This window comes from Haliotis rubra, unplaced genomic scaffold (assembly GCF_003918875.1).
Source record: "Haliotis rubra isolate DU_JTF1 unplaced genomic scaffold, ASM391887v1 Scf323, whole genome shotgun sequence".
Lineage (NCBI taxonomy): Eukaryota > Metazoa > Mollusca > Gastropoda > Lepetellida > Haliotidae > Haliotis > Haliotis rubra.
In genome coordinates, this window is record NW_025766995.1 from 526,685 (window position 1) to 545,475 (window position 18,791).

The 18,791-nt window shown below is 41.8% G+C and overlaps 1 protein-coding gene across 3 annotated transcripts in view; it reads left to right on the forward strand.

Moving 5' to 3' along the window:
• The window catches only part of LOC124283857 (potassium voltage-gated channel subfamily H member 7-like), a 277,214-nt gene that overhangs the window by 226,191 nt on the left and 32,232 nt on the right, over positions 1-18,791 (forward strand). For all 3 annotated transcript variants that reach the window (XM_046719882.1, XM_046719881.1, XM_046719883.1), the window contains one exon: positions 14,770-15,169. In XM_046719882.1, coding sequence (XP_046575838.1) covers positions 14,770-15,169 — 400 coding nt within the window. The remainder of the gene's footprint in view (positions 1-14,769; positions 15,170-18,791) is intronic.

Consider the following 18,791-nt stretch of genomic DNA (forward strand, 5'->3'; position numbering starts at 1 on the left):
TGGTGCTGTGGTGCGGAGTGGAGTTAGGCACTGCGGTGCGGAGTGATGTGGCCTGGTAGGGGGTGTGGTTCGGTATGGTGCTGTGGTGCGGAGTGGAGTTGTGCCCTGCGGTGCGGTGCGGTGCGGTGCGGTGCGGTGCGGTGCGGTGCGGTGCGGTGCGGTGCGGTGCGGTGCGGAGTGATGTCGAGTGGTGCTGTGCAGTGTTATGTGGACTGGTGGGGTGTGTGGTTCGCTATGGTGTGGTGTGGTGTGGTGTGGTGTGATGTTACATGATGGAGATGGGCGTGGTTCCTGCTGTTGGGTGAGAATCTGACAGTCGGGGCGATGAAACATGTCCTTAAAGTGAGTTACAGCCATCCATCATCGAGAATGTAAATTCATCAAAAATATATTTAAAAGCAGTTTTGAAACATATTTTAGCGCAATAATATTATTCATCTTCTTCAAACACTACTACTAAATATAACTACCAGCATCCACAGCTAGGCTACCGCTGACGACCAGGCTCACTTTCGTTGACTCAATATCCCCAGATGATACCCGATGACGTGAGGAGTCTGGTTTTACACCGTTTTAGCTATATTCCAGCAATATCACGATATCACGGCGGGGGACATCAGAAACGGGCTTCACACGCTGTTCCCATGTGGTGAATCGAACCTGGGCCTTCGGTGTGCCGAGCGAACGCTTTAACCACAATGCTACCTCACCCCCCACCCCCACCCCCCACGATGTGTGGCTATGTGCTGAACAACAGTTTTACATCCAAAACCATTTTTGTTTGAATCCGCTCCCTCCAACTGGAACGATGCTTAGTCAAAAAAAATCTAAGTTAGAATAGAAGCCGATATTTTTCAAGATGAAACAAATGCTAAAACATTTGTTTTTAACGATTATCCCGAAACAACAGAGGGAGTGGTAGAGGAGCGTATTTAGGAGAAGGAGAGCGTGACTGTCTAAATCATTCCGGAGAACAGAGATGGAGTGTTTATGTGAAATGGGGTTGGGAGGGGGAGCACTGACTCCGAAGCCCCTTACTACTGTGATAATTATTGGGAAATGAAGCATGATGGGTGAATGAGACACTGTAATTTATATGGATTCGTTAATTTTATGCTTCAAGAGCACGATGGCTGGTTTGGCGGAAAAAAGAAGATTTATTCCCGCGATCAGCCTTTGCAAATTAAACCATGTTTTTGTAACAGGCGGTTGCAGCGACCGCGAGTTTGACCTTGACCTTATAGAAATCGTGTGGGCTACCTAGTCACATTGCTATCCACGTCCGTCTTGTCCATCTGAGCGTTATTGGTCAGTCAATTGGTCGACGTTTTAAAGATTTTCGCACAACGATATCTTTGTTGTCTTAACCATTCCAGAAACATGAAGATCCCTGTTAGAACTGATCTTCAGCAACCCATGCCTGCCGTAAGAGGTGACTAACGGGATCGGGTGGTCAGGCTTGCTGACTTGGTTGACACATGTCATCGGTTCCCAATTGCGCAGATCAATGCTCATGTTGTTATTCAGACTTGTTTATAGACCGCTGCCATATAGCCATCATAATATTGCCAAGCATCGCGTTAAACAGCAAACACACACTTATCAACCCATGTCTCGAACTCTCTATTTCTCGATCAAGTTTCTAATCCTTTATGTTTAAACTGTTGGCGCGGGGATAGTCTGATGGTTAAAGCGTCCGCTCGTCACGCCGCAGACCCGGGTTCGATCCCCACATGGGAACAATGAGTGAAGCTCATTTCAGGTATCCCCGTTTGGAATATTGCTATAAGCGGCATAAACTATACTCACTCACTTGGTTTTATTGAGTGAGTGAGTGAGTATGTTTTTACGCCGCTTTTAGCAATATTCCAGCAATATCACGGCGGGGGACACCAGAAATGGGCTTCACGCATTGTGCCCATGTGGGGATTCGAACCCGGGACTTCGGCGTGAACAGCGGGCGCTTTAACCACCAGCTGCAGGCTACCCCACCGCGCCTGGTTTTAAGGAAGGGGTGGAACGTGTCCTAAACTCATGCGCTCGTCACACAGAAAATCCGCTTCCGATCACAGACCATTGTCAATATCATACCATTCTGCCATGAAATATTGACGCGTCTTACGACTCACCCCTTAACATATATCAACATTATTACCGATTTCACATAGAACGTTTGCAAAGGACAAATATGTTTACATCAAAACAAACAGTCCTTTGACATTGGTGTTCTATTCTACTTTAGCTGGTAAATACGGTTTTATCAATACGTTGTCTCACAAATCCTCCCTGAAAACCTCACGCATTAAGTGTGATATATTATTGAAGAACTATTGATAATCTGGATATTAATAATGTACACCTGTCACTCAGCGAAACACTGTCTAAGCATCGTGCTAATGCTTGTATTTCCCGTGTCAATATCAGATCATATTTCGCTAAACAAACGCCATTGTTAATGCCTGCTAAAATGCATCTGACATTCTAAAGCATGTGCTCTAATGTTATCCGTGATATCAAATATAGTTTACTTTGTTGAAGGGTTAAAAGCATGCGTGAACCCCTGTCTAAAAATCGAATTTTTTTGTGACATGAAAATGTCAAGAGCTGTGTTGAATGTATCGAGCACAAATTGACATTGATTTATTATAATCAATATATCATTGATGTTTTGAGAAGGAGAAGTCGGTACATGTTTATTGATGTCTTTTTGCGAAGGTGACAGTTCTTACGACGTTAAGGGCATGAGACCCTTTTGTTATACTTTGACATTGTTTATTTGTTTGTTTCTTTGCTGTTTATCGCGGCATTTTTTCAACTTAACATTTTTCTTGTTATATAAAGGCGGGATTGAAATATGCAATTATGTGTGTGAGAGTTTCACGCCGCTTTTAGCAATATTCCATCAATATCACGGCGGGAGACACCAGAAATGGACTTCACACATTGTACCCATGTGGAGAATCGAACCCGGGTCTTCGGCGTGACAAGCGAACGCTTTAATCACCAGGCTACCCCACCGATCCTGTTCGATTCTGCACACTTCAGTGATTGATATTATGAGCAAAGACTCATTCCATCGGGGTGCGATCACGTGGTCAGGTCATCTACTCTGACCACCCAATCCACATTGTTGTGTCTTACTTCCGGTACGCGTTGCTGGAATGCATTCTATTGTAGCTGGGGTGTTGTTAACTGCAACCTAAGACAGCAACGAATCAAAGGAAACAAACTTTACACAACACACACTCCAATACAAGTATTATTTGTTTGTTTGTTTGTTTGTTTTAACGCCACTCAGCAAAAATCCAGTTATATGGCAGTTATATGTCTGCACATAATCGAATCTGGACCATATAATCCTGTGACCAACAGCATGAGCATCGATTTACACAATTGGGATACAATGACATGTGCCTACCACGTCAGCAAGCCTGACCACCCGAACCTCTTAGTCAGTCGCCTCATACAACAAGCATGGGTTACTGAAGACTAGTTCTAGCCCAGAACTCCACGGGTGGGATCTTCACGGGTGGGATCTTCACGGGTTCAGACCACCGTCATATTGCTGGTATGTTGCTAATTCCGGCGTTAAACGATATAACAAGCCACTGTCACAGGTTATCGACACGTTCACAAGAATGTCAGTACCTTTGTTATCGACCACCCATGCCATGTAAGACGACCTCATCTCTCATGGTGACACAGAATGTTGTACATTGCGATACATTCCACATTACTGCGCCGTTCGTCCTTGTAATGTGTTGTCGATATCGCGTCAATAGCATGTCAATAGTAGCCTAGTTCTGTTCGACAGCACTGCATTCTTTTAGCGATACCTCGTAACGGGTATTGTACCGACATCCAAACACCGTGCCGTTATATATGCCACTTAAAACAAATTACAGAACAAACGTAATTGAAAAACTGTATTGCAGTAGCCACCAGCCATGACACATTAACCACTAGAGCAATGTATGCAAATATTTAGTACATTTCGCCACGTAAGTTGTCAATATCACTGAAACACCATGTCAGATACGCTGAAGTGGGTGTCAAAGACAAGAATTGTCAGGCCAATATTCTTTCGTTGATGTTGAACACCGATATTCTATATTACATTCTATTTTTAATCTATATTTCTGTATATATTTGCAACAAGGCTATATGCCATCTGCAATATACATATACGTGTGTATCAGGGCCAGACAATCCAGTGAGCCATCACTGCGTGCAGCGTAGGACATATTGTTTGGTCACTGACGCCAAATCTGGAAATGTCACCCACTGGCGACAGCTATGACATGGCGATAAGGGAACACTCTCAAAATTTTCAGTCTCAGCTAATTTTATAAAGTCATTCCAACCTCAAATTCTTTGTCTGCAAACTTGAATTATATGCTGTGCATGAATCTGGCAGGTTGTCATTACTGCTGAATTGGTGTCTTCTTGGCAAGTGACTTGATTTACCTCTGTTCACCAAGCAGTGAATGGGTACCCGGTAGATTAAGATGATCACGTGACTGTTACATTCGCAGAGAATGAAAATTCAATGCACTTTGACAAGTGTGATATTTATGTTACCCCACAAGCAATCACTTTGGGAATGGACCTCGGTGCATTAATACTCTTCTTAATTTATACCCGCCGTGATGTTGCTGGAATATTGCTAAAAGCGGCGTAAAACCATACTCACTCACTCACGTTTATAGTTAGCTTTATAATGAAAGACACGGTGTCTCAGTTTGACCCAAGGTACGATATAAACAGCTAGACGTAGCCCTGAAACGGACACAGATCGTGGAGCACAGACCGCTTTGGCACAACACACCAATGACGCCACGACTATGTAGATTGGGGGGCCTTTTACTTTCTTCCAACGGAGTTCCTTATATCATGGTTATTATTGATATAACCAAACACGATGTCTTAGTTGTAACATTAGGCACTGACATCTAGGCATAGAACATTAATGGACACAAGAGCCCAGCATCTTCAACACCCTACACGAATATCGACGCAGTGGTATATGTACTAGTGGTGGTCCGATTAATTGAAATAATCGAAGATTGGTCGTAGTGACCAAACGACCAAGCAATCGATCACAATTTCTCAAAATCGAACACAAACAATTCTTGAACACTTGTTTTCATTAACAATATTTTTCACTATGTTGGTTTTGTCTGTTACATTTTGTAAGCACTACAAGCTCGTTTCAAGTCACGATTGAATTTATGTTAAAGATTCCAAGAAATTTATGTTACTAACATACTAGTCATCCTTTAAAGATGTGAAATTTTGCCAAAACAACCCAAAAGAACTACTTGTTTTGTACCTTATTTTTATGTGCATTAACAAATTTCATAAATGATGCTAACCAATTATTTTCGATGATTGATCGATAGTAATGAACAAATCATCAATTATGAGATTTTAACCAATTCCCAACACTAGTATGTACATAGCGATACGTTTCACCTTCAACCATCGGAGTTCCTTGTATCATAGGTTGCTATAGATATAACCAAAGACACGATGTTTCAGTTTTAACACAAGAACACTGATACACGACATAATATCGTAGCCTAGCAACTTGAACACCCTTCACGAATATGGACACAGTGTTTTGTGTAGGATGCCTTTCACCCCCAACCATCGGAATTCTTTATATCAGGAGTTCCTTGTATACGGTTTGCTATTAATATAAGCAAAGACAGAATGTTCAGTTTTAACACAAGACACACTATCGCATCCTCGATAATCTCCAGGGTATACGTTACGATCACTATACCCTGGATGTATCCACGGTTTGGCCCGATGATTTTATTAACTCCCTTGGCTGGCTTTTTATCCAATCAGGTGTCTACGCTTGGAAGTTGAGAGAACCAATCACAACTCTCTTTCGCTTCTTAAATTATCTAACCCTTTAAACTTGACAACACAATTGATGCAGAGGTACTCTGAAAGAGGTAGAAGGAGTTCTTTTACATATTTTTGAAAGTTTCAGATTTGTCAAATTGTCTGTATTATTTCCTAAAAAAATCTGAGTGGCACTGCGAACAAACCTTCGCGACTGTATCTTTGTTGACACTGGCTAGCTCGGATGTAACGGCGGCTTAGCTGATTGGCTACTGTGAGAATGCGGAGCCAGCAAAAAGCCGTGGATGCATCCAGGGTATAGTGGAGAGTGATCGTAACGTATACCCTGGAGATTATCGAGGATGACACTATCGTAGAGCCTATAAATCGTATCCTGAACAGTCTACGTGAATATGGACACGGTGTTGTACATAGGGATGCATGTCCCCATCCACCAACAGATTCCTATATTAGGGTTGTTATTAATATAACCAAAGGAACGATATCTCATTTACACTGGCGTCTAGAAATAGAACATAAATGGACACGAGATAGTAGCCAGCATCTTCAAAGCCCTACATCGATACCGGCACAGTCTTGCACATAGCGATGTATTTCATCTTCGACAAACGGATTTCTTTATATCAGTGTTGTTATCAATATAACTAAAAACACCATGCCTTCAGTTTTAACAGAGTACTCTGATACACGACATAATGAGTTGTATGTTTCTCTCGAGGGTAATACGGTCTGATGTCCGCCTCTTTGTAGCAGTGTCACCCGAGCCGGTAGGTGAGAGAAAATACTGCAACAAAGAGGCGTACAGCAGACCGTATTACCCGAGGGAGAAGCATGCAATGTATTTATCTTACCGCCATGTTAAATGTACAAAATATCATTATATTTTATTTGGAAGATCGCTACCGACTATATGCCATGTAAACAAAATGGCGTCTTCCTCTCGACTGGATTTTTAAAATCAGTGAAACATATCCTGACAAGCTTAAAACTGCTGTAAAAATGGTTAATTATGTTAGGATTGAGTGTGCAAACGATTCAATGTGAAAAAATTGTTTAAATGAAGCAGTGAAAGTCGGTGAAATAGATGTCTACATAGTGAACTCAAAAACAGCTGATCGAGCGGTTTCCGAACTCCAGTCACTGCATGCGTCATATCATGACGTCATACGATCGTTAGCGGTACGGCTTCTCGGCGGAGAGTTTGGCGGTTACCGTGGCAGCGGGTAATATTATATACGGATACCGCACAGTTTTGTACATAGCGTCACATTTCACCTTCCACCAAATTAAGTTCCTGTATTATCAATATAACAAAAAGCACCATGTCTCAGTTTAAATACAAGACACTGGTACAATTCAAGCGTCTTCAACACCCTGCACCGTGTTGTACATAGCGATGCATTTCACCTCCCACCAACTAAACTCACTCACTCACTCCTTACATCAGGGTTGTTATTAAATATAGCACGATGCCTTCAGTTATTACACAGAGCACTGATACAAGACATAAGATTGTAGAGCCTAGCGTCTTCAACACCCTGAACCGTGTTGTACATAGCGATGCATTTCACCTCCCACCAACTAAACTCATTCACTCACTCTTATATCAGGGTTGTTATTAAATATAGCACGATGCCTTCAGTTATTACACAGAGCACTGCTACAAGACATAAGATTGTAGAGCCTAGCGTCTTCAACACCCTGCACCGTATTGTACATAGCGATGCATTTCACCTCCCACCAACTAAACTCACTCACTCACTCTTATATCAGGGTTGTTATTAAATATAGCACGATGCCTTCAGTTATTACACAGAGCACTGATACATAGAGAATCTCACCCAAGTGTCTTCTGATATCAATTATATCAACACGAGTTGATAAAGTTACAAATATCTGAGGCTTGCCGAGGATATTTTTACTTTATCAACGAGTGTTGATATATTTGATATCAGAAGACACGAGGGTGAGATTCTATTTATCATCCAAAATCACTCTTCATTAATTTTCAATGAAAAATGTACATCTCTGAACATGGTACTGTCATTAGACTTGCAGTGCAGCGATGTCATAGCATTGTGACGTCATCAAGTACATGACGTCATAGCATTGTCAGGGCATTGTACAAAATCTACTGTCAAAACGATATCTCCTAGGAGATATCGTTTGATCTCACACAAGCGATATCTCCTGTGGAACACAGTTTTGGATGATAAAAGACATATGATTGTAGAGCCTAGCGTCGTCAACACCCTGCACCGTATTGTACATAGCGATGCATTTCACCTCCCACCAACTAAACTCACTCACTCACTCCTTATATCGGGGCGGTGGGGCAGTCTAGTGGTTAAGGCGTTTGCTCGTCACAGGCCCGGATTGGATTCCCCACATGGGTACAATGCGTGAGACCCATTTCTGGAGTCCCCAGCCGTGATATTGCGGGGATATCGCTAAAAGCGGCGTAAAACCATATTCACTCAATCCTTATATCAGAGTTCTTATTAAAATAACCATAGACACGATTCCTTCGGTTATAACACAAGACAAGATCCCAGAGCCCTGGCGTCTTCAACACCCTGCACAGTGTTGTACATAGCGATGCATTTCACCTCCCGCCAGCCCAGTCCCTTATATCAGGGTTGTCGATATCTCATCAATAGCTTGTCAGTCGCTGTCAGCGGGCTGTGTCACGAGGCGGGCAACAACAGGCCTCCGTGTGATACAAGCCGTGTAATATCCCGGCTTATGAGCGGAGATGAGGGGTCCCCGTCGCCTTATCTGCTGACTCAGCAGGAAGTAGCATTGTTAATTTACAAGGCTCGCTGACAATTGATAGGACGCGACAAATTGCTTTCGTGCAAATGTGTTTCCTAAAACAACCATTAGGTACGATCAGCCGGTATGGGCTCCTGAGAGGAAGCAACAGTTATCGGGGCAGAGATGAGTAAAGGTCTGCTGAAATCTTAAGCCTCCGTTGATGGAAACTTTGCTAGGCTAAACTAATTTAGCAGAATAAACATTCTCAAGAAGTTCGAATTAGGCGGGGTTTATGCTGAATAAAGGTTCGGTGCGGCGAAAGGGTGTTCTTAATTCCGTTTTATGAGATAACACTTTGGAAGGCTGGGGTTAGGGGCGTTGCTGGATCACCTACACATAAGGGGTAATATTAGGAGAGAAAAACTGGAAAATAACACAATTATTCGGGCTGTGTTTATGAATGGGAAGATTTTAAAGCATGGTTTTATCGTGAACAGTTGGGACCATCCAAGTTGATCCAGCAGTCGCCAATTTAGCTTAGATTGCTGAAACCAATTCTTACAACCCTGGTCTTCGGGCTGGGTATATGGCGGCAATATTATACTCATGCCAATAATGGTTGTCACCCCCTTCAATTTTTTAATTGGAGAGGGGTGGGGGTGAGTGTGTGGGGGTTGGGGTGGGAGGGGGTGACAACCATTATTGGCATGAGTATATCTACAAGTCCAACTTAACATATTCACAAAAAATAAAAACAGCGATAAAGAAGGTTTACAAAATTGATATAGAAGCAGAAAAAAGTAGTACTCCAGAAAAGAACACCGCCAGTGAAATTTTCCGAATCAGTTAAGGATATGACGCAAATCCAGTCTGACTCTGGCACGCTTTGTTAGTTTGATCTCTGTACTTCTGTCTTATCCCAAGTATTTACTGTCTCCAAAGACAGTCTAAGCTGTCATGACACACTGTTAGCCTAATCTTGACTTCTTACAGTTTTCTCGCGTGAGGGAACATCACATTACGGGGACACGGCAGTGCGATTGACTTACTTATGATGGCAATAATTAGAGGAAACAAATTGTCCATTATCCAGTAGGTCACATGTCACATGAAATAAATCACCATCTTTCATGTGACCGGGTCCTCTGTACATGATTCGCGAAAACAGAGGCGGTCGTAGTTGACGAGTGTCATTTTACCTAATCAAAGAGACGACATAAATGGGGTCTTTTGTGAAAGCGTGACATTTCGTGGGTCTCATATTGAGAACCATCGCGTGACACAGGAGGAACTGATGTGTATTTATTTTGCTGGTAATTATACGTGGAATACGATGTACATATGCTACTGAAATGTAACACAGTACCTGCTAAGTACGATCTGGAAACACCGGGGAGATTTAGGGAAACTAAGTTCTATGGATATATAGTCATGCATTTTAATCATCACTTGCTTGATAACGGTGTTAGTACCTACACCGAAACGTCGCACTCATTGCAATAAAGAAGTTGACTATCCATAGAACTTGGTTTTCCTTCATCTTCACAACTTCTAAAATGCCTCTCAAAAAAGACCGCCTCCGTGGTGTAGTGGTTAGAGCGTCCGCCCGGAGAGCGAAGGTCGCGGGTTAGATCCCCGACCGCGTCATACCAAAAGACGTTAAAATATGGTACTTGTTGGTCCCTGCCTGGCGCTCGGCATTAATGGGTACAACAAGGACTGGTCGGCTCGGAGTCAGTATAATGTGTCTGAGTGGGGTATTCATGCTTAACTGCGGCATGGTATCTCAGTGGGCTAGCACTATAAAACCAGCTTCAGTCTGGGCTAGTACAAGCAGCCGCACCTACACATACACACGCATGCACGTCGTCATATGAGCGAAATATTCTCAAGCACGACGTAAAACCCAATTTCACCTCACCTCTCAAAGAAACCGAGGAGATTTGTTTGTTTCAAAAGCGTGTAAATGTGCAAGCACATTTTCCTGTTCATTTTAAACGTTATGGTGTATGCGTGTCATGCATTTTAATCCCACAAAGTTCGCATTGATTTATTCACATCTGAAACAATGCTAGTTTTCAATTATAACGCGTTGTTACGGCATAAAACAACACACAATTGAACGTAGTAAATTTGCAGCTATTCCGTTTGGAAACTATATAGACTGCTGTTTCTGAAACTCAAACTTCAAGGCTAATTTAACACATGTTATATTTGGGATTACACTTTCTTAGCAAAGTAAAGATTCTAGTGCTTTTGTTGGGTTGAGTCCCATCTGGGATTCGAACCCACAACCTCAGGGTCAGGCACCTATCGCCAGCACACTAGTGTTGGGAATTGGTTAAAATCTCATAATTGATGATTGGTTCATTACCACCGATCAATCATCGAAAATAATTGGTTAGCATCATTTATGAAATTTGTTAATGCACATAAAAATAAGGACAAAAAAATGTAGTTATTTTGTTTTGTTTTTTTCAAAATATCACATCTTTAAAGGATGACTAGTATGTTAGTAACATAAATTTCTTGATGTCTTTAAGATAAATTCAATCATGACTTGGAACGCTTGTAGTGCTTATGAAATGTAACAGACAAACCCAACCTTGTGAGCAATATTGTTAATGAAAACAAGTGTTCCAGAATTGTTTGTGTTCGATTATGAGAAAACATGATAGATTGCTTGGTCGTTTAGTCACTGCGACCAATCTTCGATTATTTCAATTAATCGGATCACCACTACAGCACACAAATGGTAATTGTTTAATCGGCATTCTAGGAGATGGTGAAATATTGAAGCACACAACTTTATGGGTGACAACTTCCTGTTCAATGCATAGAGCGACGTTTTCGTGTATATAGTTACACCGCTATCAAGCTAAAAGAATCTACACCTAAACGTCGCTCAGTGCAACAAACGAGTTGTCACCCACAAAGTTGCATGCTCCAGTAATAACTACAGGGCTATTCAAGTGTGCAATCTTATACAAATGAAGCAAACAGTTTGAGAAATATAGGAGTGAGTGAGTTTAGGTTTACGCCGCACTCAGCAATATTCCAGCTATATGGCGGCGGTCTGTAAATAATCGAGTCTGGACCAGACAATCCAGTGATCAACAGCTTGCGCATCGATCTGCACAAATGGGAACCGATGACATGTGTCAACCAAGTCAGCGAGCCTGACCACCCGATCCCGTTAGTCGCCTCGTAGGACAAGCATGGGTTACTGAAGATCAATATTCCAACCCGTACCTTCACGGGTCAGAAAAATATGAAATGGACAAGGAAGGAAATAACGTTTGATCCTGTTAGCTGCTTTGTATGTTAATGACTATGAAGATTGTAGGTTATCAAGGAAGTGTCCTGGTATCAATACCGTGTATCAGGACATGATAATCTGGCTGACGTGTTCCACTTCACTACACTGATGAAGACTGGCGACCCTGTTATTGCTGCTGATAATAACGGTAAATTACCGACGTCGCTGTGTTCCTGATAACTGTTTTCTGTGTAACCGTCGAGTTAGCATTGACAAATCACAATTTGTTGGAATTGGGTTTCCTCAGCATGTTAGACATGAAGACACGTACATGACGGCGTATTTGTTGTGCACATTGTTTATCAAATGCCTGCGAATATTTAATTTGTCACCACAGGAATCCAAGAGCAGTTTCTAATATTTTGGTCCAAACAGGCGATCATATCCTAGCATACGAAATGCTTCACAATATCTCAAAAGCTGAGGGTCAAAGGCGCATGTTGCGAAACATTTGTTTTTACAAATCATACTAAACACAATCCCACACCATCTCTGAACTACAAGCAAAGGGTTCAAATGAATGGACAGAAATGATAGTTTTCGATGAATTAACATAAATTGCCATTTGTAACAGTAATGGTGTAGTTTATCTAACTTCTTCTGTAAGTTGTAAAACAAAACTCTGCACCAACAAACAGAACGAGAAAAACTATGTGTAACATCATGATGTAACTGAAAGCCAAAACGGCAGTTTTGCTCATTATTACTTTCGTTTATAAAAATCTGAAACAGAAAAGGACTAAGCACTCACCCATGCCTTACCCCCTGTGAGACAATCACACGTTCTAGGTACTCTGTTGTTGAAACCGTTACGTTACTGTATATGGAGTAATAGATTACTAATTTTAGAAGAGCTTTGAGAAAAAATGGCGCTGAACGGAACCGAAGGCTTTAGAAAAATGGATAAATGACACAAAACATGGCTTTGAACGATGACATTTAAAATAAAACAATTATCAATAGTCGAATATCCTTTTCTAAAACCCACTGACATTCAAATATGTTGTCAAGAGCCGCAGCCCAGTATATTTATCTTTTATTCAACCTGACGTAAAGACCTTACTATGATACTCAAGAGGCTTGTAGCCCTATAATTACCAGGTGAGGCGCATCCTTCCTTATGCAAAGGGGTGATTATCCTAGCTGACCTACATTCCCGTAAAACACCGTTCTGGTAAATGCTGTTTAATATGATCCCAGATAAGGTATATATATAACAGCAGAGGAATGTTTTAGGTATTCACTTAATACATCTTTTTCAGCTATAGAAAATAACAGACTTGTGTGCTGCTTAATATCTTATATACTTTATCCACCAGAAAGAGCAATAATACTGCAGCAACAGGCAACACAGAAACATGTTTTCAAATGTGGATGAAAGCTTTTTATGAAACAACAATAATACCCACCCCCAAAAACCAAAAAACCCAACAACAAAACAAAAGCAAACAAACAAACGAAAAAAACGACACAAAACAAATACACTACGTGACCTTAATAAAAATGAAAAATGAAATAAACATGATTAAATAAAAATTATCTGAATAATCGAAAATTAAAATAAAATAAAAGTAATAAAATACCAGTACGTAATAGGTTAAATTGCACTTCGAAAACAGTCATTAAGATATAATCTATTTCTGCACTTCCCCACAAAAGTGGGCTGACTGCTACATTGACTTCGAGTCGACTTCACACGGACAAATTGACAGAAGCTCTTCGGGAGAGTGTCGAGATTATTGCCGTTCCTACAAGCCGTTAGACTGAACTGACAGATTGTGATGTTTGCCAAGATGAAATGCCTTGCATTTGTGTCGTATTTCATGGGACAATACTAATCTGTTCCATAGGGAATATCTATGCTTGTATTTGCCCAGATAGATGACGTATTTACCAATGCATGAAGCGTAACTATTACCTGGTACATCACAAGAAGTAATTTGTTAATTGGGCATTTTCAATAAGTGATCCAGTATGGTTTGAAGCCGATTAACACCATTCCAGCAAAAACGATGACAGATATGATATTTAAATTGAAATATTGCAATATAACTCCGTTCCACGAAACGATCTTAGCGCTATGACGATCGTATCTGTTATATTTAAGCATGGAGCCACGGCAGCCTTAGCCTTACATCGATTTGCGAATAGGTTCTGTCTGGCCTCAATAAACATGCTTCATCTGTACGACTGGTTATGCACCAAGACGAACGTTAGAGCCATGCCAATTTACAGGTGTTAGACGGGTACACAAAGTACGCGATCTAGAGTTTCAACCCTGAAACATGCCATTATATTTATGCCTCGATGGCGAAGTTGAGATCGCTTACGTTGTGTGCTGGCGATTCGGGAAAGCTCATTTTGAGAGTCTGGGTTCGAATCCCAGAAAGGACTCCACCCCAAATCCCCCCACAACACACATACACACACGACCACCCCATCCCCGCGCCATAAAAAATGTTCCTGGGGTGTAGTTACAAACATATGGTATATTTGGTCACTTTCTGAAGGGAATTATATACTGAATAACATTAGAAACGCAACACCCATATAATAGGAAATATCCCCGTCAGACTGAAATGTACCCATGATGTCTGAGCATTGTCGGTGCATTTTAGTGTGGTGCGTTTCTAATGTTGTTCAGTATATGTGAGTGACTTTAGTTTTACGCCGCACTCAGCAATATTTCAGCTAAATGGCGGCATTATACGTAAATATAACCCACATGTACGCATTATATATACAAACATGTAACATGTTATTATTCAATATTCTTAAATTAATTGTTGAGTAAAAATTATTTGTATTTTTTTCAGACTATGAAAGCAACTGGCATTCTGAAAACGGCCCGGTTGTTACGACTTCTTCGTGTCGTACGACGAATCGAGCAGTTTGCCGAGTATGGAGCTGCTGTTCTGTTACTGCTGATGGTAACATTCACCCTTATCGCTCATTGGCTGGCGTGTATCTTCTACGCTATCGCCAACATGGAGCGGCCCCACCTGCAAGCCCACGTGAGTTGGTTGGACGGTCTTGCAGACACAATGAAAAGGCCGTACTACCCGAACGATTCCCTGAGCGGGCCGACGATACGCTCAAAATACATCACGTCGCTGTACTTCACCTTCACCAGCTTGACTAGTATTGGCTTCGGAAATGTGGCGCCAAATACGAATGCTGAGAAGATATTTTCAATATTCGCTATGCTTCTGGGATGTGAGTATATGTTTTTGTGGGTTTTTTTATTTTGTTTTTCTGTCTTGATAATGTAGTCATTTTAAATGTATTGCAGGTGTCGTTTTAATGGAAATTTTATATGTTTTTTTTATGCCCTTGTCTGGTAAAGATCCCAGTCCGTTCATATGTACTTAAACGTCGCTTTAAAGAATAAAGGCGATGAGAGCCATCACTCACTCACTCACCCACCCACCACCCACCCACTCATCCACTCATCCACTCACCCGCTCACCCACCCACCCACTCACCATCCACCCACTCATCCACTCATCCACCACCCACTCACCCACCCACACACCCACTCACCCACCCACTCACTCACTCACTCACTCACTCACCCACCCACGAGCGATCGTCCTTTGAATGATTCGCACTGTAACGAACTGGGCGCCCGTCTAAGCAGAAATCGCTTTTCCATTAGTTTGTTTTATTGAAAAAACTCCAAAACATTCTTTCCCAATTCTGTAACGTTAGGGTATCATTAGTATTGATAGAGGCGACGGAACTATGTTAATGTAATCCGTGATAGAAATTGTCCAACCAGACACATGATCACAGTAATATTGACCGATACTTTTTAAATACATGAAACACAGAATCCTTTGATGTTTTACCGCATTCTAACGGAACTAGTCATGAAATCACATCTCTAAATACCAGTTAGTGTCTTGTGCAAGAATTACATTTATATTTATTACGATTGACAGCAGTATATTTAATTGTTTTTATAATGGACACATCCCGCTCACTACGTAACGTCACTGGTCTCCAATTTCAGACGTAGTGCTTCGTTGATTTGAATCTTCCAGTTTCCCTAACTGTTGAATAAAAACAGTCTGGAGGCTGTCGAAATCCAATTTGACAAAACAAACATGTATTAGTTGTCTAGACTATAAAATTGAAACGGATAGTGATTATTTCTCCAATCGCTGTGACATTTTATGTGTCGAAAGTTCAAAGGTGAAGGTGAAGGTCAGTTTTGAATGCCACGTGACGTATTCTTACAGAACGTGAGAGGTCGTGTGCGTGAAGGGGATCAGTCATTAACGAGTTTACTGTATTAGCGTATACTGACTGACTGAGTTTGGTTTTACGCCGCTTTTAGCAATATTCCAGCAACATCACGACGGGGGACACCAGAAATGGGCTTCACACATTGTACCCATGTGGGGATTCGAACCCGGGTCTTCGGCGTGACAAGCCAACGCTTTAACCATTAGGCTACCCCACCGCCCCGTATTAACGTATAACGTATATATATGACGAGTTATGACGCCAAAGACCCGGGCTCGATTTCCACATGTGTACAATGCGTGAAGCCCATTTATGATGTCCCTCGTCGTGATATTGCTGGAATATTGCTAAAATAAAACCAAACTTAATCACTCATTGCGTGGACTACGTCATATTTGTGGATCACCTCCTGGGTACAGAGGAAGGAACGCCTTGCCGTAGAGCTTAAGGTTGGGGGGTCGATCCTCGGCTAAAGGGTGGTATTGACATGGGCCACAAGGGTAGCGGTGTCGTCCCACGAGGCCTAAAATTATTCAATTAGGTAGGTACCGTTCATTAGGTTATGTGGGACTTCATGCCTCACCGGTTTTATGAGATTACGGTGGATTATTGCTGGACTGGTCCATTATTGACCAGAGATGTCCAACCTTAATGTTTTCACAGTAGACAAGTCTCATTACTAAACTAACCCTAACAGAGTGACCCCTGTCCACTGATCAGTGACCTCTCCCACTCTTGTTTCACACCCCAATTACCTCATTAATTATGTCATGTGGGCAAACTGTAATTAGGCCTTGTGGGATTTATTAGGTGTGAATTTTAGGCCTCGCGGACTGTAACCAGGGTAGCCTCCGCTGTGTGGTGCAGTGGGTAGAGAGTCTGGAGTGCCGAATGTCCTTGGTTAGAACTTTGACCTCACACTGAAAACCATTAAAAGATGGTACTTGTTGTTGTCCTGCCTGGTTCTGAATATTAGCAGAAACCAAAAACTGATCTGATCAGTGTCTATTTACTTGCTAAATTGCGTAGTGCCATTTCAGTATTCTTAGACAACACCAACAATAGTGCGGACTAGTACAAGCGGCACACACGTGCACGCATATCGCTGTGCAATTACACTAAACTCTGAACGTCACGTTAAACCCTTTTACTCCATTACCTGGGTAGACCGGAACTGAGACCCTGGTGAGTGAGTGAGTTTAGGTTTACGCCGCACTCAGCAATATTCCAGCTATATGGCGGCGGTCTGAAAATAATCGAATCTGGACCAGACAATCCAGTGATCAACAGCATGAGCATCGATCTTCATAATTGGGAACCGATGACATGTGTCAACCAAGTCAGCGAGCCTGACCTTCGATTCCGTGAGTCGCCTCTTACGACAAGTATAGAGACCCTGGTAATTAAATTGACGAGTTACAGACAGTTGGATTGCAAGGGATTCCGTGGTGAAGCAGGTCCCAGGAGACCCATACTGGTCGTGGGAGACGACTACATGTGATTGGTTGGCTCGTAATTGACTTGGTTAACTGCGTGTCATCGTGACCCCTCGGCGTTGGGTGTTGTTCATAATAACACATCACTGTTTTATGTACACCGTACTGGGGCGGTGAGTAGGCCAGTGGTTAAAGCATTCGCTTGTCACCCCAAAGGCCCTGGTTCGAGTCCCACATGGGTACAATGTGTGTTTTTTCTGTAATGATATCTATTAGTATCATAAAATGAATTTGCGATGTACAGACCGGAACAGTGTGTGAAGCCAATTTCTGGTGTCCCCCGCCGTGATTGCTGGAATATTGTAAACAGCAGCGAAATATAAACTCACTCATTCTACCAGACTTGATATTCTTGTCAATACGTCGTCAAATGCAGGAGTGTTGCGTCCGTACAATTTGGGTAAGAGATGTAACTGACGAGATCAAGATCTCCGGAAATTCGTTTTTCCAGACATATGACTATTAACACCGTGTCCAGATAAGCGAGGTTTTACTGTAGCTTGGATATTGCGCGTCAGACTATAAAGACGTACGTATAATTAAACGTACACCAGCTATTGCCAGCATTAGGTATTAAGTCTGTACAAAGTGTAGTATTGTTACATGTTTCGTACATGCTGGTAGTCCAATGATTTATGGCGGCTGATTAGGGCCATCGCTTTCTCGACTTAAAATTCGGAGGCGAGAAAGCAAAGCGATGACCCTAATCAGCCACCATAATGATGTAGGTGAGTGAGTATAGTTTGACGCCACTTGTTGCAACATTCCAGCAATATAAGCTTGGGACACCAGAAATTGGCTTTACACTGTTCTAATTTGTACATCGATAATTCATTTTCTGATTCTAATAGAAATCATTACAGAATATAATCCATCTTTGGTAATATCTGAAATAGGTCTTTTCTGAACTCGTAAAAATCCGGGTTCAATCTGTGAATGTGTGTGTACAACAGATTATTCAGATACAGCTTCCGAACCATAATTAAGACTGTAATAGTATGTTCCGAAATATCGCATCTTGCAGTAATGTTATTTTTATGATAGACAATTATTTTCCAGCGATTTCGGTCCACTGGGAGTAGAACTCCATT